At 44.0% G+C, this 22,877-nt stretch overlaps 1 protein-coding gene across 1 annotated transcript in view; it reads left to right on the top strand.

The window, feature by feature from the left end:
• Nucleotides 1–2,074: 2,074 nt before the first annotated feature.
• Nucleotides 2,075–22,877, top strand: part of LOC142803036 (lysosomal aspartic protease-like) — a 41,403-nt gene continuing 20,600 nt past the window's right edge. The window contains exons 1-3 of the mRNA XM_075888135.1: nucleotides 2,075–2,137; nucleotides 18,861–19,023; nucleotides 22,018–22,459. Coding sequence (XP_075744250.1) covers nucleotides 2,075–2,137; nucleotides 18,861–19,023; nucleotides 22,018–22,459 — 668 coding nt within the window. The remainder of the gene's footprint in view (nucleotides 2,138–18,860; nucleotides 19,024–22,017; nucleotides 22,460–22,877) is intronic.

The following is a 22,877-nucleotide window of genomic DNA, read 5'->3' as shown; positions in this document are numbered from 1 at the left end:
TTCACGAGGGCTTGAAGGCATCATTTGCCAGCGTGATATATGTCAGCAAACACGTGCAATTCCTTTCCTGGGGCTAACCTAGAGGTCTCCAGGAAGTGGCAGCGGTGAGTTTTCTTAAGCAAATGTGAAACAAAGCGAAAAATAATGAATTTAAGATCATTGGTTGCACATAGCAAGGGGATGGAAGCCGGCTACTTGGACGAGAGCAGCAAGGCACGACCCAGCGGCGTGTCATTTCTTTCTGACCTCGTCCAAGAAGTTGGCAGAAGCCCCATCGCTAAAAAAGAATTTGCTCTTCACAAAATGTTTAATGGAAAACTGGAACTCAGTGTTCCTTAAAACTCGAGCAGCCAGGTTTTGCTGATGTGGTTAGGTAATACAGCTTATGGTTACACAAAGTATCAAACGATAAAGAATAAGCTCACGTTGAAGCACTAAACGTGCGACCTAAAAAAAGTGGAGCTATAAATTAACAAGGAAAACACGTAAATTAAGCAATACAGTGGCTTACTATATTGAAAGACTCGGCATGCTTTGGACATTTGGTACACGTTATATATTAACGTGTACAGCTTACGGTTACACAAAGCATAAAACGAGAAAGAACCAATGAATGGCGCCCAGTTCTCATCAGTTCTTTGACGTTGAAGCACGAAAAGAGCAACCTAGAAAAGAAGAGCGTTCAGCTTACAAAGAAAAGACGTGAACAATAAAATACAGTGACTAACTATATTGAAGAACTCCACTTGCTTTAGACATTGGTGGACACGTTAGATATTAATGTATTGACAGTACATGACCTGCCTTTTCCTTTTAGGAGTTCAGCTGTAATACTTAGTAAGTACGCTGGCAAATGAACGCAAACATAGTTTGCCCTCAGTTTAAATACCTTTACTTTTGTAACTGGCGAAGTAGAACTACCTCTCTGATGAAGCAATATATATTCAAGTTCACTGACATTCTATCTGAAGGAGAAAAGCTGTAATGTATTTTGCTTGCGCGCGTTTAATCTTGTAGATTAAACGCGCGTCCATAAGGCACAATTACAATCGAAGTTAGCACTAACACGCCGTGTGAAATTTAAGTATTTAGGCAGGCCCGCCATATTGGACGTTTCACTATAGGGCTCAAATGCTAACCCACAGGTTGCGGTATCGGATCGCGCCTGCAGAAGCCCGCCTTTTTGATGGAGTCTAAATTGCCCAATGCCTAGTACTTAAATTTAGTTGCACTTTAAAGAAACCTAGGTGCTTGCAATTTGCGGAGCTCTCTACTACAGCGCCTCTCATATTCATTTTGTGGTTGTGGGATGTCAAACCTTATCAAATAAATATTTTAAATACATTTTGGCGGACACCCTTACGTCATATAAATAAGGAAAATAGATTGTTTTAATTGCACTGCCTACTACTTATTCGAATAAATACAGTGATCAAATCTCAGGAGCTTGACATATGATGTAGATTGCTGCATTGTTCACGTAGGTAAACACTGCAACAGGTAGTTAGGCTTTACCACCATTCAGCATTGCTATTCAATAGGCATTATATTCTACGCATTTTCTCTCTATACTCCTACCACCTCTCCATAGCATACAAATCAGAAGTTAAAGCTAACGGCCATTTCTTAGCACAATTACCCTGTTTAGAAAGGAGGATACAAATATATTCAGTGCGCCATCCAGAGACTTGGAAAGTACCGTTATGTCGAACAAATTGTGGGACCCAAATGCTTAAACACAAGCTTCCAGAATCACTTAACCCGCTTAGCAACAAAAGTATAGCACCGCAAAGATTATCTACAAATAAATCTGCGTACGTTTTTTTATATTTTGACGGTAATTGTATTCATAGTTTTAAAATTGCTTCTCCCTTGATAATCAAGCACTTGTGTGGCGTACTTTTTTTCTTCTTCTAACACGACAAACTTGGGACATGAACTGGCTGTGTGTAGTCTCCAAAATAGAAACAAGAGGTTGTGGCAACGGTGGCGGAATAAACCACGCTGCGTTTTCGAAACCGCGTCTCAGAATGTTACATTTACTGGTGTCCCTGAACTACGAACTCGACCTTCCATGGAGCGGCATGAGAATCTCCACGGCTTCAACCCTGGTACTGCTGGCACTGCACCCGGCCAGGTACCCGTTTCCGATGTTGTTAGAGGTACTACTACCTTAACGCTAACGCAGCTGTGACTTGCCAATCACTCCTGTGGATCATTCAAGTCGAGAACATGTTCCGCATCCGCTACACTTGATTATTACACCATTTTTAGCAAAATGGTTTTTTCTAATTATACTGCATACGTTGGCTCGTTTACTGCTGATAACTTAAAACACTAGTTCTTCTAGTTAAGAATATATATATATATATATATATATATATATATATATATATATATATATATATATATATATGTATATTGTTGCGCACATGCACGAAGAGAAAGAAGCGTATACGGTGAACGCACTTGTCGCCCGGAGCGAGAAAGGAAGAAGAGGATCAGGAGGATCTCTAACCAGTCGGCCGCTTCTGAGCTGCCCCTCACGACATAATAAACGGCCCCTTTCAACCTCTACCGGTCTCTTTCAAACGTAACAGAGTGGTGGAGGAGCTGGGTAAGCGCTTAAACTACGGAACGATCACTGCCACAGCTTCGACACAGCCTTCAACTTGCCGGTATCCCACCATCTGCCGTGAGTGACTTCGACATGCCCGAAGAAGCAGGCATTTCCAGGACGGCATCGTCTGGTCCGCTTCCTTACTATCGAGTTCCACCGCTCTTCGAAGGAAAAACCGAAGAAGATGTGGACGCCTGGCTCACCAAGTACAAACGTGTGGGCAAGTCCAACGGTTGGGATGCAGCCGCTATGCTAGCCAACGTAGTGTTCTCCCTGACCGACACCGCACTGGTATGGTACGAGAACCACGAGGACGCACTCATGACGTGGGATCTTTTTGTTGAAGAGCTCAGGGCATGTTTCGGCGACTCGGTTGCACGAAAAAAGCGGGCTGAGCAAACACTGTCTCAATGGGCACAGCTATCAGGTGAGACATGCACCACTTACATAAAAGAAGTGTTAAGGCTGTGCAAGGTGGTCTGTGCTACCACGTCGGAAGAGGACAAAGTTGGGCATCTGCCTAAAGGGATTGCTGAGGACGTGTATAATTTTTACATTGGAAAAGAAAGCCTCAGTTCTGTGTCCGACGTCATTCAGCATTGCCGAACGTTTGAAACGCTCAAATGCGTCGAATTGCGCCCAAGTTTGGTCAGCTGGCTAACGTTACAACTATTGCCAGTGTGGACATGAATCCTGGCCTCGACCTCTTTTCTACCATTCACAGATTGTTCGTAAAGAACTGTCCCACCGAGAAATGTCGTATTCGACAGCTGACCATGCCGAGTTGTGTCTGCCACGTGAGGCTATGGATGTGCCTCCTTTGACCCCATGGCAACCGACGATGAGCGCGGCAACTGTGGAGTACAGCCCAGCCCCACAGTCAAGGATGACAACCAGATTTCCCGCGGCGTGGTATGAGCGACGCTCTCCGCGCATGCCTCCTCGACACCCGACGTCTCGGTACGACGTACCCGACCAGTACATCCGTCACACAAGAGCAAATGATGACGCTCTATTCATCGACGAGCGACCACGTTTCGACCTCGGCCGGTCTGCTATTCCTGCGGTGTACCCAGCAACTTCCCAGCAACTTCCGCAACCACTCCCCGGCATCTAACAGGAGTTTAACGCCCCCAACGCGAGCTAGTCCTCATCGTTATCCTTCACCGCTGCGTCGCAAAGCGCCCTCTTCGCCACCGGAAAACTAGCCAGCGCGGCCAATGGGGGTGAGGTCGCTGGAAACGTGCCACTGACAGAAACACCTACTATATGTATGTTTAAAAACAAAGTCTGTGTTTTGGTGGATTATGTGCCTGTGATGGCCTTGCTGGACACATGTGCAACGATTTCCGTGATGAGTGCTTCCTTTAAAGACGTGTTAGGGCGGAGAGTTGTTTTTACCTGGGATGAAACTTCGACGTTATGTGGAGTGAGTAGAGAGCCGTTGCGCACTATTGGTGTGTGTAGTGCTGAAGTATTTTTGGGGGGCCTTATGATAACGACAGAGTTTGCGATTATTCCTCGGTCGACACATGAGATCATTCTCGGCATGGACTTCTTGCGAGAATGTGGTGCCACTGTAGACTGTCGCATGGGGAAAGTCTTTGTGAGTGGCCAGATGCCGTCAGAACTTCTGAAAACTCCAGTGGATGACCAAACTACGCTGTGTGTCTGTGGCTATACGTTCATACCTGCGTTGTCTACTGTACGTGTTCCTGTTGTTTGTCGCGGCGCGGATTCAGACAGCTTCGATGCGAGCGTAGAACCAATGCACATAATTTGCGTGAAGAAGAATGTGTGTGTTCCTCATTGTGTGGTGTCAATCGATGGCGGAATAACTAGTCTATGGACTGTAAACTGTTCCTCTGAGCCCGTGACACTACCCAATGGTTTGAAATTAGCTTCGGTCAGCAAAGAACACACGACCTTATCAGTGGTCGAGCTCACAGACGTACCGGAAGAACGTGACGGAACTGGTGGTCACAATTTGGACGGGGCGCTTATGGCAACGATAAATAAGTCGCTTAGCTCAAGCGAGCGCCGAAATTGATTGAATGTGCTATTGAAGCACGTTTCGGTATTTGACTTTGTGCAGAAGGGCAAAGTAATCTCTATCGCCCTGTCTCGAACGCGCCATACCATACACACTGGGGCGGCAAGTCTGATTCACCAACACCCATATCATGTTTCCCCGTCAGAAAGACAAATTATTAGCAACCAAGTGCACGAAATGATGCAAAAGGGAGTGGTACAAGAGTCAGCCAGTCCGTGGGCAGTATCGGTAATTCTTGTTAAGAAGAAAGATGGATCTTGAAGATTTTGCGTCGACTATCGCCGACTGAATGCCGTGACTAAAAAGGACGTATACCCACTGCCCCGTATAGAGGACGCAATAGACTGCTTACCTTCGACCTCTTTTTTTTCCTCCGTAGACTTAGAGCCGGTTATTGGCAAATTTCGATGCACCCAGAGGACAAGGAGAAGACTGCCTTTGTAACCCCTGATGGGCTCTTTGAATTCAACGTGATGCCATTTGGACTGGGCAATGCACCGGCAACGTTCGAGAGGTTTATGGACAACATTCTGCGTGGCTTGAAGTGGAACATCTGCATGTGCTACCTCAATGACGTCGTCATCTTTGGCCGCACGTTCAGTGAACACAACTCTCGTCTGGATACTGTTTTAAACTGCATCCGAAACGCTGGCCTAGTTTTAAACTCGAAGAAACGCCACTTCGGAGACCGCCAGACACTTGTGCTCGGGCATCTCTATGACAAGGTTGGCATCCACCTTGACCCCCAGAAGACAGCAGCAGTTGAGGCTTTCAATGCGCCGCGTTCCGTCAAGGAGCTTCGTAGTTTCCTGTGGCTTTGTTCGTACTTCAGCAGCTTTATTTCGAAGTTTGCCGACGTTGCGTATCCTCTCACATGCCTCTTACGAAAGCACAATTCCTTTGTGTGGACTCCAGAGTGCGATTCTTCATTTCGTCGATTAAAGTTTTTGGTGACGTCACGACCCGTCTTTCAGCACTTCAGTCCTTCTGCTCCGACAGAGCTTCATACGGATGCTAGCGGCATAGGTATTGGAGCCGTCCTAGTACAACGTTACGGGGACCACGAACACGTCATCGCACACGCAAGTCGCTCCCTAAGCAGGCCGGAACAAAACTACACTCTCACAGAACAAGAATGCCTGGCGGTATTATTTGCAATTCAGCGGTTTATGTCTTACCTGTACGGACGCCCATTCACAGTCGTAACCGACCACCACTCGTTGTGCTGGCCTATCAACATTCGTGACCCTTGTGGCCACCTTGCGCGCTGGGCACTCCGGCTACAAGAATACAGTTTTACCGTCGCTTACAAGAGTGGTCGTCGACATGCTGATGCGGACTGTCTTTCACGTAAGCCACTTAGCACAACAGACTGTGAATCTGATGACCTTGACCAGCTTGTAGCGTCTGTCTCGCCTACGTTTCCGGACTATCCCAGTTTCAGAGCAGAACAGCGGAAGGATGCTAAACTATCACCACTATTTGCCGCTTCATCCGCTTCCACTAGTGCACGCCGTTTCAGTATGCGTGATGGACTATTGTTCAAAAGGAACCTCTCCAGCAGTGGTGCGCGTTTTCTTCTAGTGGTCCCGGAGAGCCTGCGAACTGTTATTCTGAGTGTCATGCACGACGACCCTACATCTGAACATTTAGATTTGGCGCGGACGCTTCACCGGACTAAAGAGCGCTTTTATTGGCCTGGTATGCAGAAGTCCGTTGAGAGTTATGTGGCAAGCGGCATTAAATGTCGGTGTCACAAACGCCCATCAACTGGTTCAGCTGGTCTTCTACAGCCGATGCCATCTCCAAGCGCACCTTTCGAACAAGTGGGGATTGACTTTCTGGGACCCTTTCAAAATCGGCTAAGGGCAACCGATGGATAATTGTTTGCGTCAACTACCACACACGCTACTGCGAGACGGCAGCCGTCCCCTCCGCAACTGCCAGTGAAGTCTCGTCATTTTTGATACAGTAACTCATCCTCCGACACGGCCCACCCTCTGATTATCAGCAATTGCGGACGACAATTCACAGCTGATGTCGTGGAGGAGCTACTCCGTTTATGTGAATCCCGCCTGCGTCATTCGACACTATACCACCCCCAAACTAATGGGCTGATGGAGCGTACCAACCGCACCATTATCGACATGTTGTCTATGTATGTCTCATGCGACCACAAGAACTGGGATGACGTACTCCCGTTCTTTACGTACGCGTTCAACACCGCGAAGCATGAGATTACAGGTTATAGCCCTTTCTTTTTGCTCTATGCACGTTCTCCCAGGCACACAATCGACCCAATATTACCTGTCTGTGATCATGACAACGTCACTGTCGCCGAGACTCTCTGCCTCGCTGAAGAGGCGTGTCGCATAGCTCGACTACCGAAATTGGCATCGCAAGACAAAGCGAAGGCACGCTATGACATTTGCCATCGACCAGTGATTTATCGCCGTGGTGATCTGATGTGGTTGTGGAATCCGATGCGCAAGCGCGGGTTATGCCAAAAGTTTTTGGCCACTTACGATGGACTTTTTGTCATTGTCGACAGATTTACAGATGTCAACAATGTAATAACTCGTCTCACGGCATGTGGTCGACGAGCTGCCAAAACTCAAGTCATTCACGTTACCCGCCTGAAACTGTTCACACCACGACAACTCGACTGACTTGTCCGGCGGCCTTCCTCTGCGCGGAGAGGAATGTTGTGCACATGCATGAAGACAAAAAAGCGTATACGGTGAACACCCTTGTCACCCGGAGCGAGAAAGGAAGAAGAGGATCAGGAAGATCTCAAAACCAGTCAGCCGCTACTGAGCTGCCCCTCACGACCTAATAAACGGCCTCTTTCAACCTCTACAGGTCTCTTTCAAACGTATATATATATATATATATATATATATATATATATATATATATATATATATATATATATATATATATATATATATATATAGTTTAGTAGATCCTCCGTGAGCGGTCACAACGTGGTTTATTTCGACGTTTCGGCCTAGAGTCTGGCCTTCATGATATATATATATATATATATATATATATATATATGCCGGTCCCACGGCCGAAACGTAAAGAAACTTTTCTTTTTTTCGACCTGTGTTTTCTTTTTATTTATACTATTTACCGGCGTCCAAGAATTTATTCCCTGCAATTATATATATATATATATATATGTGAAAAAAGTGTATACCTAAGGGCTCGTTTTTCTGTGTTTTGACACAATATTAATGAGATCTAACAGACAGTAATGCCAAGGAATGTATAGGGGAAGTTATAGGAACCAATGGAATGTAAATAAGAAAAAAGAAAAGTGGGTGAAAAAACGAGCCGTGAGCAGGAATTGTACCTGCGACCTTCAGATAATGCGTTCGATGCTCTAGCCACTGAGCTATCACAGCGGCCTTCCCTCCATCCACTTTTTTGGTTTATATGTGAATTTAGAAGTAAGAGTGTCAGTCAGCGCCATCTATAAGCCAAGCGACGAGTGTGAAACACTATTTTTATGCGCATATGTGGCGTCACGTAGCACGTGAACTTATTACGAGCGGGCAGCTGATCAATAGTTCCTCGTATACAACCTAATGACACGAAGTCTGCCAGTACGAGACCCTCGTTAATGAATAAGGGAAAGAAGTGTATGCCTAAGGGCTAGTTTTTTCGTGTTTTGACACTATATTAATGAAATCTAACAGACAGTAATGCCAAGAAATGTATAGGGGAAGTTATTAGAACCAATGGAATGTAAAGAAGAAGAAAGAAAAGTGGGTGAAAAAATGACCAGCCGTGAGCAGGAATCGAAACTACGATATATATATATATATATAAATATATATATATATATATATATATATATATATATATATATATATATATATGTATATATATATATATATATATATATATATATATATATATAACTCGAAGTGAACGACTGTTTACTCAGCCGCAGCAGCCACTCACTTTTTCGCTGTCTTATTCTGCCACCACAGCGTGGCGTTACCCTCTCCCCAAAGAAAAAAAAGCAAAAGTAGCATCGCATGAATTACGCGGCTTGGAAAAACAACGAACAGTTGTCTAAAATGTCTGTGTCCACTGAGAAGAAAAACAGGACATGAAAAAGAGAGCGAGAAATAAATGTACACTTGTTTTGAAGGCAAGTGCCACATGACGAAGTTCGTGACTTGCAGTCAGAGCGAATAGTAAGGCTTCGACCTGGAGATGTGAACGAGAACGGTGCGATGTGTCTGCTGGGACAACTTCGTAGTTGAGTTCCCCGAGGCGATGAAGAACTCGGTAGTGTCCGAAGTACTGGCATAATAATTTCTATGAGCGCCCACGGTAACGTATGGGAGTCCAAACCCATAATAGGTCACCTGGTTCGTATATTACTGGTCTGTGGTGGGTGCTGTACCGGCGAGCATCTTGATTTTACCGCGATAAAATGCGAAAGCGCGCAAGCTGCCGGGCGTCTTCGGCACCCTGAACAAATACATCTGCGTCCTGTGTAATCATGTCGGGCAGAGTTGGTTGCAGTTTGGTGTCAAGCATTGTGGTTACGTCACAGCCGTAAACCAGACGAAAAAGAGCTGTGCCGGTGGTTTCCTGCAGGGCTGTATTGTAGGCAACGGTTATATACGGGAGAATTTCGTCCCAATTCTTGTGATCCTTGGCGACATACATCGAAAGCATATCTGCAATTGTTTTGTTGAGGCATTCAGTTCACCCGTTATCCTGCGGGTGGTACGCAGATGCTGTTCAGTGCATTGTGCCACTCAGCAACAGGATCTCTCTCGGAGCAACTATGCCGTAAAAGCAGTACCACGACCTGTGATGACGACAGTGGGAGCACAGTGGCGGAGAACGATGTTTTTGTTAAAAAAGGTAGCCACATCAAAAGCAGTTGCTCGCTAGGCCACTTGTTTCGCAGTATCTGGTCAAGTAGTAAGTGGCAACTCTAATCCAGCGGTTACCAGACGTGGACTTCGGAAATAGGCCGAGTAAAGCAATCCCGACCTTTTCAAAAGGTGCGCGAGGGAGCCGCAAAGGCAGAAGCCGACCAGCTGGTTTTATCGTTGGGTTTTTGCGACGCTGGCAAGCTGCGCATGCCTTGACGTACTGCCGGGCGGTTTTTGTAAGTTTCCGCCAGTAGTATTTGTTCTAGATCCGTGCCAGAGTACGCGGGAAGCCAAGATGCCCTGACGATGGCTCGTCGTAACAAGCACGCAAAATATCATCGGAATGAACAGCAGGAACTACGAGGAGGTAAAGAGTTTTCGTTGGATGAAACTTGTGCTTCTAGAAGATGTCTTGACGTAGACAGAAAGATGACAAATCGCGTTAAACTGATGTGGCGGTTGTGGGAGACGTCCCTCAAGGTATTCTATCAGTGGTTGCAGTTCTAAGTATTCGCGTTCCTCCTCGGCGACGTTTAATGATGCGAGAATAGCAAGGCAGCTGAAGTCTTCATTCTTGTCTTCTGCAGTGATCTCGACGGGCGCGCGGGAAACAGAGTCAGAACCAGTGCGTTTCTGGCCAGACTTGGAAACCATCATTATATCGAACATCTGTAACCGAAGGCTCCATCTTGCGATACGGCCCGAAGGGTCTTTCAGATTCGCTAGCCAGTAGAGAGAGTGGTAGTCACTGAAGATTTGGAAGGGGCGTCCATACAAGTGGGAGCCTGAATTTCGTTATGGCTGTACAACCACCAGACACTCTTTTTTCAGTCGTCGAGTAGTTCTTCTCCACTGATAACAGCGCGCGGCTAGCGTAGGCGATGACGCGTTCCACGCCATCTTTATATTGCACGAGAATAGCTCCGAGGCCAAGGTTGCTCGCGCCAGTACGGACTTCTGCGTCAGCTTTGGTGTCGAAGTGACCAAACTTCAGCGGCGTTTCTTGGCGTTGAGGTCGCGGAAAGTGTCGGATTGTTTGGGACCCCAAACGAAGGCGACGTGGTCCTTGACGAGTTGTTGTAGAGGGTCGGCGATGTTCGAAAAAATTGGCACGAAGGGGCGGTAATATACACAAAGGCGCAAAAAGTGGCGTACATCCTGCTTCGTTTTCGGTATCGGGAACAAAGGCACTGCCGTATCCTTCCCAGGGTCGGGATGAACACCACTGCTGCTGAAAATATGGCCAAGGAATCTGAGTTCCTCGTATCCGAAATAACACTTTTCTGGTTTTAAAGACAGGACGGCACTGCGAATAGCCCGAAGAACAGCCACAAGCCGCTTGATGTGCTGTTCAAAGGTCGTAGAAAAAACGACTACGTCGTCTAAATACACTGAAGACGAGGGCCATTTCAGGTCACATAAAACTGTGTCCATCATTTGTTGGAATGTGGCTGGAGTGGAGCACAGACCAAAAGGGAGAACTTTAAGTTCATAAAGACCATCAGGTGTATTAAACGCTAGTTTTCTCGGTCCCATTTATCTATTTCAACCTGCCAATGTCTTCTACGGAGGTTCATGGAAGGGAAGTAACGGGCGTGTCGTTGAATTACGTCGTCGTCGAGCATTTGTTTCACTTGATGATGGATGGCATCTTGCTACTTCTGCGACACGCGGTAAGCGTGTTGGTGCACTAGTTGGTCGTTGGGCTTAGTGATCATTCTGTGCTTCATTGGAGGGTCTACCGGACTTTCTACGTTGTGGCAAAACAGTCACTAAATGATGAGAGGCGACTGAGAAGCCTTGCCCTCGTAGGTTGTTTTAACTGGCGATTGACGATGAGGCCACTAGTCACGTCAGTATCGCAGCTGCTCTCAGTCGAGGTCGTCGTAATCAAAGGGAAGGCGTCCAAATTATGCAATGCCTCTAAATGAGCTACGGTTGTGAGTTTCGCAAAATGCTTTTATTCGCCACTGAAGTTCGTAACAAAGAACATACTCAGGCCATTTCGGAGAAGACTTCGAGCAATGGCGGCTTCTCGATCAAGCAATAACGTCAGGTTACTTTCGGCGACGCCCATATTTGACTGCTCCCGTGGACACTCAACAAGCACGAAGATACTACTGCGAGGTGGCAACGTGACGCAATCATCAACTACGCGTAAGGCCACGCCACAATCTTCGTTTTCGATGTCGGAATCTGGAGAAAACTGACAAACAAATCACGCAGACTGAATATTGTTCCATATTCTTGCGGGAAATCCATGCTCAAAATGACCTTTTGTGTTGGTGGCAGAAGAGAGCAAAGAAGTGAATGGCTATATGTTACCAAGTGTTGCAGTTACCAAGTGTTACCAAGTGTTGCATTTACCAAGTGTTACCAAGTGTTGCAGGACCATATGGCGTCACTTCAGAAATGTTAAAAATGTAATTCGACATCTTTCCTGAAGACCTCCTTAACGTTGTCAGCTATTCACTTCAAAATAGTTGGATACCTCCTGACTGGAGACTTGCAAAAATAATACCGCTTCTTAAAAAACAGGGACTAGGAATGCAGATAGATAACATTAAGCCAATCGCTTTAACATCACACGTGGTTAAGTTAACAGAAAGAATACTTTACATTAGAGTTAAAAAGTTCATATCAGATAATGCGATACTCATAGCGTGCCAGATTGGATTTAGACCAGGTTACTCTATATGGTGGGCGCATGCTGATTTAGAGGCTCGTATAAAGCTCGCTCGGCACAGACGACAATATGCGGCCCTAGTAACCCTTGATTTAGCCAAGGCATATGACAGTGTTGAACATCCTATTCTTATCAATGTCCTAAAAGAGCTTACGTTCCCGCAGTACATAACAAATATGATATACAAATTTTTAAAAGACAGAAACTTTTACTGCTTCCAACGAGGTGTTTCCACGCCGAAGTATAGCCAAACGAGAGGTGTTCCTCAAGGCTCTGTTCTATCGCCTGTGCTATTTAACATTTTGTTAAGTTCAATACCACTGAGTGATAAGGTACAAGTATATGTATATGCAGATGATATCGCGTTCTTTGCATCTGACAGCGATATTTATTTACTACAATCGACTTTACAGTGTTATTTGGCAACATTGGAAACCTGGTTTCTGAAAATTTATATGAACCTGAACGTAACTAAAGGTGCTCTAATAGTTTTTCCATTGGAAGCACCAGTTACTATTTCTCTTCAGTACCATCAAGAAAGAATTCCCCAGGTTAACTGTATTAAATATCTAGGTGTACTGTACGATCAAAAACTGAGCTGGTGTGACCACATTGAATATATTAAAACTAAGCCTACACGCGCTGTTGGAATGATAAGTAGGCTTGGCCGCCTCCGTTCCGGTCTTCGCAGAGATACACTGATCATGATTTATCGCATGTACGTTCGTCTGATTCTTAAATTTGGATGTGTACTATTCTCTGGTGGACCAGCATACAAAATAAACCCCCTGATTCTCTTAGAGCGGGAAGCTCTACGTAGTTGTTTAGGTGTGCCAAAATTCACAGCTAACAATGTTTTGTATCAAGAAGCTCAGATACCCACCCTTGCTTGCAGATTTCGTATTTTAACAGTAAAAACATATTTAAAATTTTCTGAATCCTCTTTAAGAAGGCGACAGTTCGTATTCTTTGCCGAGCCTGGTGTCTTTTTCAATGAGCATTGGTCCCGTGTATATAAACCACAAGTGCTATTTGTTCAAACACTTCTAGATGCTTTAAATGTTAATATATTCGAGATCCCACCATCTGTCAAACCAATCGGCCAAGTGCAAATAACATTTGACGATATCTTCCCCATGAACGCTAAACACTTGCCCTATAAGTATTTGATTGGTTTATTAGAACAACACCTGTCTCAATCAGGTACTAATATAGTAATTGCAACAGATGCATCTATGAGTGGCGAGAAGGCAGGTGTGGGTGTTTTTTCTCTTTCATTATTCTGGTCATTTTCATTACGCCTCCCAGATTATACACCAATATTTGAAGCGGAATTAATGGCCGTTATACTAGCTATTCGTAAACTTCCTGCGACTCATTCGACAGCTGTGATAGTGTCTGACCCGTATTCCGTATGTTCATTTTTATCATCTTCGTCGACATCAGCAGTACTAGAAACTTTTAAATAATTAATCCCAGAAATCATTCGTCTAGTGCGAATAATATGGGTGCCAGGCCATCGTAGTATATTTATAAACGAGATGGCTGACACACTTGCGCGAACATCTCTTGATCTTCCAATTGTGCCAATCATGCCTTCTACAGCTTATGTAACAGCAGCGAGGTTAGAAAACTTTCCCTTCTTGAAGACTCATAAAACATCATGATACCGAATCCAGATTTCTCGCATCTGCACTTCACATGGAATAATAAATGGTGTCCCACGCGTAAATTGGAAGTCTTAATCACAAAATTATGTTGCCGTGTACCACCTCTTAATTTCTACTTAAACATCTGGTCTGGTGCCATCCCCTCTGTGCTCAAGCTGTAACGAACCTGAACATATCGACCATTTTCTTATCACATGTCACCGTTTCAAAAATCAAAGAAAAAACTGCTTCGAAACTTTATTAAAAAAACTAGGAATATCACTTAATACTCCCAACATTATGTCTTTTGGGGCCACTTCATTGGGACACAGCGACAGGAACATCTGCGGGGCTCTCCGCGAATTCCTATATAACACGAAAAGATTACCTTGCTGAGTCAGCGATCAGCTCTCGAATTTTAATAGCCACACTACCACTTATTATTTAGCTGATACACTGCAATGATTCAACTTTCAGGAGAATTTCATATCGTGATTCCACCTCCGATTTTCAACAAACTCTATTATTTCTCCCCCCCCCCTTTTTTTCTTTTTTTTTACATTGCGCCAAATTAATTTTACAGTTAAAACACAGTAATCATATGCTTCTAGTCTAGAAAATCTAAAGTAATTGACTTGCCTTAACTAGCGGCTTCTTGGCCAATCCCCCTTAGTGGGTGAGAGCCACAAAAGAAAGGAACAAGCAAGCAAGCAAGTGTTGCAGTGTGTGATTACATGATGTTTTCAATGAAATTGCATTGTACTATTCCTAAATTCCTCTTCCCGGATTTTCTCGCTGCCCTTTTTACGTAAACTGTTTTATTGCCTATCACTTTGTCTTTCTGGAAGTCAGTTTTTGGTTTTTCTTTTGTGTTCGGCACAGTCATCTGTAAATGTGCTGAAGTGTACATTCGGGGGGGGGGGGTCGTAGTCAATATGCTCGTCAGCTTTTTCTCCCCAGCTTCCTCATCCTATGCATGATGAAAGGTAAAGGACCTTTTAATAATAATAATAATAATAATAATATTATTATTATTATTATTATTATTATTATTATTATTATTATTATTATTATTATTATTATTATTATTATTATTATTATTATTATTATTATTATTATTATTATTATTATTATTATTATTATTATTATTATTATTATTATTATTATTATACAGGGTGCGTTTGTATTTGTTTCATGTGAGCACAACTATAAGCGTTAGCGTTAAGGGGAAAAAAGGCGCAAGCGTGCGTGTATACATATTTGCAGAGATGTTTACACGGCATTTTATCACAGGGCCTGTATTGTACCCGGACAAGTTTCGCAAATACGAGGCTCGCAACAGATAGCTTTCGTGAGCGATTAGCCAAGATAGGCCTTGTTGGTGCAGAGCCTCCCACTTATAAGCTGTTGCAGACACATATAGGTCCGCACATTCTGGCTTATATGACTTGTCTTCACATCCATAGCCGGACAATCCTTTCCCAAGCTCATAAGCACTACAGTCAACCCACTTTTTGTGGAACGTAACAGCGTTGAAACCCACGAAACTTCCAAGATACCCTATCCAACAGTTTTGTCAAATAAAGCGTGAAAATGCATAAAAACTACACAAGTGCTTGGCCAAAGTTGAGGAAATTGAATCGCATTTTTTATCTGCAAAAAAATGTGCTCGTTTCAATTTCCCCGTAGACGTGAATAACTCACTCTTGAAACTGAAAGGATAAGTAGCTCGTGAGGTCAAACACAAAGCGCGTTCGACTCAAGGCTATAGGAACCATGAAAGCCACCATGAATCATGGAAGCCGCAATCGGGCAACTGATTTTGAAATATCTGTTCAAACAGGAGGCATAACCAGTGGCGCTGGAGCCAATGTTTCGATTTTTGACGTGAAGAGAAACACGATGCGACAAGTTTTGAAAGAAGTTTGCTGCGAGAAATCGTAATAGACTGGCCTTTTCTGCATAAAGCAGACCTGTTAGTTTGTGTGAGAGGGTTTCGCTGCTCGGTAGAGGAAGGATGACATCAAACATGTCAAGAATTACTGCGCGAGGGACACCTGTGTTATGTGCAGAATCCTTCTTAGTTTTGATAAGCAGCCCCGCCGTGGTGGTCTAGTGGCTGAGATACTCGGCTGCTGACCCGCAGGTCACAGGATCGAATCACGGCTGCGGCGGCTGCATTTCCAATGAAGGCTGAAATGCTGTAGGCCAATAGGCTCAGATACGTGTGCACGTTAAAGAACCCCAGGTGGTCGAAGTTTCCGAAGCCCTCCACTACGGCGTCTCTCACAATTATGTGGAGGTTTTCGGACGTTAAACCGTACATATCAATCAAATTATTCAGTTTTGATAAGCAATACATTGCTCAGTTAGGGCGATCTATCAACGTTAGTTCAGGGGAGCATGCAAATGTTTTAGCCTTTCAGGGCTGCTTGCGATCATTTAGGGAGCAATGAAACGACAGAGCACGTTTTCTGTCACTGGCCTCGTTACAGCATGCAAAGAGGCCAGCTATCTGCTGCGTTAGCTTGCCTTGACGACAGACCCTTGTCAAAACAGTCAGTTCAGTGCTTGAAAGGCGACAGAATCTGTCTGCGCACACATAGTCATTGAACGTCTTATTGAACTTTTTGCGTGGTAGTGGCCTACTGAATAGGCTATAGCACCCCAGCTCACTTTTTGTGCTTTTCTTTTTCGCGCGTATTATTTGCTCCTCGCTTTTTTTTAATATCCTTTCTACCTTCCCTTAGTGCAGGGTGGCAAACCAGATGCTTCAATTTCTGGGTAACCTCCCTGCCATTCTCTCATTTTATTCTCTTTCTCTCCCTTTTACCCTTTTGCTGGGTAGGCTGAGGTTAGGCATTGCGTTTACCAACGCCTAGGTTTTCCGCACTGGGATGGCCGACATCACGGACTGAGGCCTATGTGGCAAGAAAGAGAGAGAGAGAGCTTTTCATTGAAAAGCAGAGAATTTAGCCGGCGTGTGTATGTCGCTAACTTGCTACTCTGCGTGGGGAAGAAACCATTGTACATTGACTGCTTACAGCGGAGTGCACAATGACCACGGAGAAGCTTTTCTCTTTGTTTGTGCCTGTGCACATACAGCACTCACAATTATTCACATAAAAACAGCGCCAATAAAGAGGGACAAGAAAAGTAAGACACAGACAGTGGCACTGTCTTAAAAAAATGTATTTGCTGGAACCACGTAATATAGACTAGAGCAGTATCTGACAAATAAGAGAAATATGACAAGTAAAAAAATACAGAATTCTCCTTACAACTGAGCAATCATCGTGGTAACGCGCCTTGAATATCACGTGTGCCAGCGTTCTGAAGAAAATCTATTTTCTGCATGGTGCCGTTCATGGGTAAACTCACCTGGGGTTTCCTACATAATGCTGCAGCGTGCTATATTTGCTAAATGAAGGAAACATAAAGTTTTGCGCTGGACGCTCTGGGCGACCAGCATTCATATATCGCTATAATACCTCGTTCTCGCCAAACCCTTTTCTTAACAATGAAAGAAATGAATAAATGTAATAATAAAACGTACTTACCCGATTGCATGACGTGAATGTCAGTCCTTTGAGGTTGATCATGTATGCAAGTGTATGAAGATGAAGATTTAGAGGCACCTGCTACGCTAACAAGCAGGCAGGTGCTGGTTATAAAACTGTATAGAGAGCAGCTCCAGAATTGTGGCAACACATGCTAGTAAAATAGCTAATAAAAACAACAAGCTCATTCTTCATTTGGCCAGTATGACATTTTAATTTTCATGGCAGCTGCAAAGTTAGGTCATTCCCTGCACATGCCTAACAAATTATATGAGAGATTTTTCGCTGAAACAGCCGATCACCAAACATCGAGAATGTGTTAAATTTCACAGAAAGGTTAAATGCATTTAAACGCTGTACTATAAAAAATCGAATCAAAACGCGCCCATTTGTCGTTTTGATGAGGACTGCAAAAAAGCAGTTAAGAATAAAAACCCCGATCTTTATGCTACCCATTTTTGAATTAAACTGAGCGCATAGCTAGCGAAGGACTAAGAGGCAACATTTAATGTTCTTTTCTGCCTCTCAGTTCTGCCATGATTTTAAGTTTTCCGCCACAATTTAATGCCTATTTTGTTCCAGGATTATATATTACGCATATAAAATGACAAAAGCGAATAAACTGCCGACCCAGATATTTAATAATGAGAAGTTCACACAAACAGTGCTGCGTAAAAAACAGATAATACGAAATGAGGCTTTTTTACGGGGTCATCAGTTCATGCCAAGAATAAGCAAATGCTGCCGACTTTCCAGCAAGGTGCGCCTGTTACCAGAGAAGACTGGCCACTCTACAAATCTAGTCACCACCTATAGACCCACGAAACTCAGCGCGGTACCAAGTAAAGCAACTCAGTCGTGCCACCTTTGACGCATAGCTTTGCGGCATCGTTCACGCGCTTCGATATGGACATTTTTATTAGCCACTTCAAGGCCAAATAAGATGTTTCAATCAAACTTAGCCACACTGAGTGTGTTGCCTACATTAGCGGTATCAAAATGTTTCCCCTGAGTAGTGGTGCTACTGAGATATGCATATTTACAACTGCAATGTAGATTTGAGGCATTTTGGGGAGTGAGCGTGCTGACAAATGGTTGGGGCAGGCATTTTTAGTAGCAAACTGCATTTTCCCCAAGCCTGTTTAATGCGGGCTTGGCACTTCAAAGAAAAACCACGTCCCCTACCCTTGCCAACTCGGCTCATGCGCTCTCATCGTACACTTCATTCCGAGGGTGACCCTACGGTATCATTGACGTTTTTTTATTGTCAGCTAACGTAATGCCAAAGACGCACCTTTTACACGTTCTATTCTAGAGCCTTTCGTACAAAATGTGGAACTAATGGTTTACGCCACCAATTTAAAGTTTATAAACAAAAAAAGAACGCGACTAATATAATCATCTTGTCTGATGTGGCACAGGTCCAGTACTATGGCAACATCACTTTGGGCACCCCACCTCAAGTCTTCGCAGTCATCTTCGACACTGGCTCATCGAACCTGTGGGTGCCTTCCAGCCGGTGCCCATCGAGCAGTGCCGCATGCCGTGAGTACTGTTATATTCTTTTACATGAGACATCAGGCGGACTAACAAAGCATCATTTTCACCCTTCCTTGAATATTTTTGATGCCTAAAAAAGCATCCTCTACACTACTATGTTTGTGTAGATGCTCTGCGCAGTTGCGGAATAGATAAACCTCCGTAGTTTCAAAACGAAGGTGAGCTACTGCGAACTAAACATCTCGTGACCTGATTGTGGTAGGCGAGACAACGAAAGTGGGATTTTGTGCCTATACGCGTACTGAGTACTTGAGGAGTACAACTCAATGGTGAACTAGAATATACGACAGGCATATGATGTGTGGCATCTCTCGTCAGGAAGCAACGCAAGTCTTGCACATGCTACGTAATGTTCAGAAGATTTAGAATAAAGTAGGCCTAATGATGATTTTCTGCATTTATATGGCTACTATTTGTAGTATTTATGGTATATCTGATAAGTCGGATCTACTAAGAATAGGACGGTTGAAAGTGATTTGTGAAAAATTGTCACTGAAAGAGGAAGGAATGAAATAGATAGAAACTCAAATAACACTACCAGCAGAAACAGAATGAACAATAGCACTAAAAAAATCAGAATATCAATTTAAAAATTCGCAGATCCGACGTACAGTGGGAATCAATGATATGCAGCACGAATGAGGAAGGTTTATATGCTAGTTTAAAATCAGCACAACGTTACGAGGCGGGGGTAAATTATGTCGTTCATGACATTGTCAAAATTAGCATGTTTCTACGTGTCATTTACCTTCATCATCTATGCACGCCAACTGATACCAATTTGGTATATGTGGAGCTAGTGAAACGGCCGCGAGCGTGCTATGAGCGTAGCATGTAGTCCAGTTTTACATGACACGCATGTCATGATTATCGTGTTTGGACGTGTCCTTTACATTCGTCAGTCATTCACGTCACGTGAACTAAATTTGGCATATTTGGAACTAGTGAAACGACCGCGAGCACGCTATGAGCGTAGCATGTATCATTTTTTACATGACACGCATATCATGATTACCATGTTCGGACGTGTCAGTTAACTTCGTTGTCTATTGACGTCATGTAGTTCCAAATTTGATATATGTGAAGCTAGTGAGACGGCTACGAGCGCATCATGAGCATGGTGTGTAGTCATGCCTTGCATGACATGCATGTCATGATTTCTACGTTAGGGTCTGTCACTTGTTTCGCCATGCAGTCATGTCATACCATACAAGTTTTGCAAGATATTATGTGAACGAAACCACCGCAAGAGCAACAAGACCATAAAATGTAAATCATGACATTCATGACATACTTGTCATGAAAGTCATGTTGTGACTAGTCATTTATGCTCGTTATACAGCCATGTTATGCCATGCCAAGTTTGGTACTGATACCATTAACAAAACGACCAGGAGAACTAGAAGTCGTAAACGGATAGATAGATAGATAGATAGATAGATAGATAGATAGATAGATAGATAGATAGATAGATAGATAGATAGATAGATAGATAGATAGATAGATAGATAGATAGATAGATAGATAGATAGATAGATAGATACGCTCAAAGGCACCGAAGTTTATCAAGAAATGCTTCGCATTTAAAAAGAATGTGAAATAATGAGGACGATGTAATGACCTCAGACAAAATGTTCCATAATCAACGGCTTTATTTTGAATTTCAAATAAAGAAGAAAAAGGTGTCGCTAATACAAGAAAATATTGGCAGTCTTTCTGCTTTATTTGTTACATGAAACACAACAAAACAATATTGCGGCCCCGTAGGAAAGCGGTGCGGAAAGGTGCAAGGTCGACGCAGTACCGTAATGTGAGGCTGGGAGTAATCTTTTGTCGAATTTTTTTATCAGTGATGGAATGAAAACGTGGCGCTTGTAGATTTAGCTCTATTCAATGTATACTAGCTCTCCAGAATAAATCATCACATAAGCTTCATACAGGCGGCGATATAGTTTTGGATGCCGCGCACTGAGAATTTGCAATGGGCACACGGCCACATAACGTACCGCCGAGTTTAATGGTTCGTAAGCAAAGTCCGTATTACATCTTGGCAATAGAAATCACGGAACTTATTCAAGTTGCTTCAATAAATGGCCATTTCATCACTTTCCAGTGGATTATCGCGCATTGCGGCGTGATGGGAAACGAAGAGGCAGACGCTGAAGCTAAAAATGCCTTAACCAGTGCCCCTGTAGTACACACTGCGTTTTCACGAGCTGACACGAATGCCCTGCATTGCTGTGTGATCGCAGCTACACACTTTAGCACTGGACCGAACCGGAACGGCGACACCGGTGACTTTACAAATGGGACCCGGAAATGAGGTTCCGCAAGCTTCCTAAATTTAAACGGCAACTCGCAAGTGCGATCCACCTCATTCGTCTTGGTGTCGCGTACACCAGACGTTACAGACATATCATCGGTCGCAGTGACACCGGTCCTAATTGTGAACACTGTGATGTGCCAGAAACACTAGAGCACATACCTTGTGAGTTCCAAGCATCGACAAACACGGATTTTTTCTACTGAACAATATCACAGCAAGTCATTAACTTATGAGACCGTGTTGGGCCCTCGGCCAGACACCAACAGTACAACTGTGGTCATAAGAGCGGTTATAACTATTTCGGAAGCAACTTGACTATATGCGCCGCTATAACATTTTTCTCAGCTAGAAAAAATTATATATACTCACCTCTCTATCTCACCAACGACTTCCATTAGTCTTCCTTCTCTCCTTTCCCCTCCCCCAGTGTAATGTAGCAGGCTAGAGCAAGCTATCGCTCAGGCCGACCTCTCCGCCTTTCTGTCAATAAACCTCTCTCTCTCTCTCTCTTATAGCCTTTGGTCTTCATTTCATGGAATCTTAGTAAGACAAAACTCAGCATTGATATTTTGCCGAGAATCGCCATCACCGTGCAGAGAATTCAATACGGCATACTGTAACTTGTTTTCCTTCACTTTTCTCCTTGTACGCAGGCGTACACCACAAGTACTACAGCAATGAGTCCAGTACTTACGTCAAGAATGGCACCCACATCGAAATTGAGTACGGCAGCGGCAGCGTGAAGGGCGAACTGAGCTCGGATACTTTTGGCTTGGGCAACGTGAAAGTCAAGGGCCAGACTTTTGCCGAGATCACAGAGGAGGACGGCGAAAGCTTCGCCGCAGGAAAGTTTGATGGTGTACTGGGCTTGGGTTACCCGCAGATGGCAGTCCTCAATGTACCGCCCGTTTTCGATCTCATGTTGGATCAAGGCGTAGCGGAGAAACCTGTGTTTTCTTTCTATCTCGACCGCAACGCCGAGGACCCAAGTGGAGGCGAAGTGCTTTTCGGTGGCATCGACGAAGCGCACTACAAGGGCGATATCACCTACGTACCGGTGACTAAAAAAGCTTATTGGCAGTTCAACATGGACGGGTGAGTAGTATTTCTTTTTTTTCGTCTAGGTGTCTACTTTTTGTAGCTTCTGCATACACTTGAACCTTATGTTAGAGTGGCTCAAAGTTGTTACGCAGCGCACATTGCACCAGTCTTGGAATACGCGACCCTCGACGATTACCGGTCTCCAACTTAATTTGATTGGGTCAACAAGGCGCATCGTACCTAGCAAAATTACTTGCACGAAACAAAGTTCACGTTTTCTTTCAAGACGTTGAAAACGTTTCTTGCGCTCTTTCTCTCTCTGATTTTTATTTTTTTCTACATACCTGCATTCCCACGCCTGCATACCACGAGTGAAATCTCAGAAATGTGCCCACCACATGGTTAGCATCTATGTGTTACGGAAGAGAAGAGACGCCGTATCGATGAGGCTGTGAATGAAATATATTTCAAA

This window comes from Rhipicephalus microplus, chromosome 3 (genome assembly GCF_043290135.1).
Source record: "Rhipicephalus microplus isolate Deutch F79 chromosome 3, USDA_Rmic, whole genome shotgun sequence".
NCBI classification, from domain to species: domain Eukaryota; kingdom Metazoa; phylum Arthropoda; class Arachnida; order Ixodida; family Ixodidae; genus Rhipicephalus; species Rhipicephalus microplus.
Note: the sequence above shows the minus strand (reverse complement) of the source record. Positions and strands in the feature narration are given on the sequence as shown.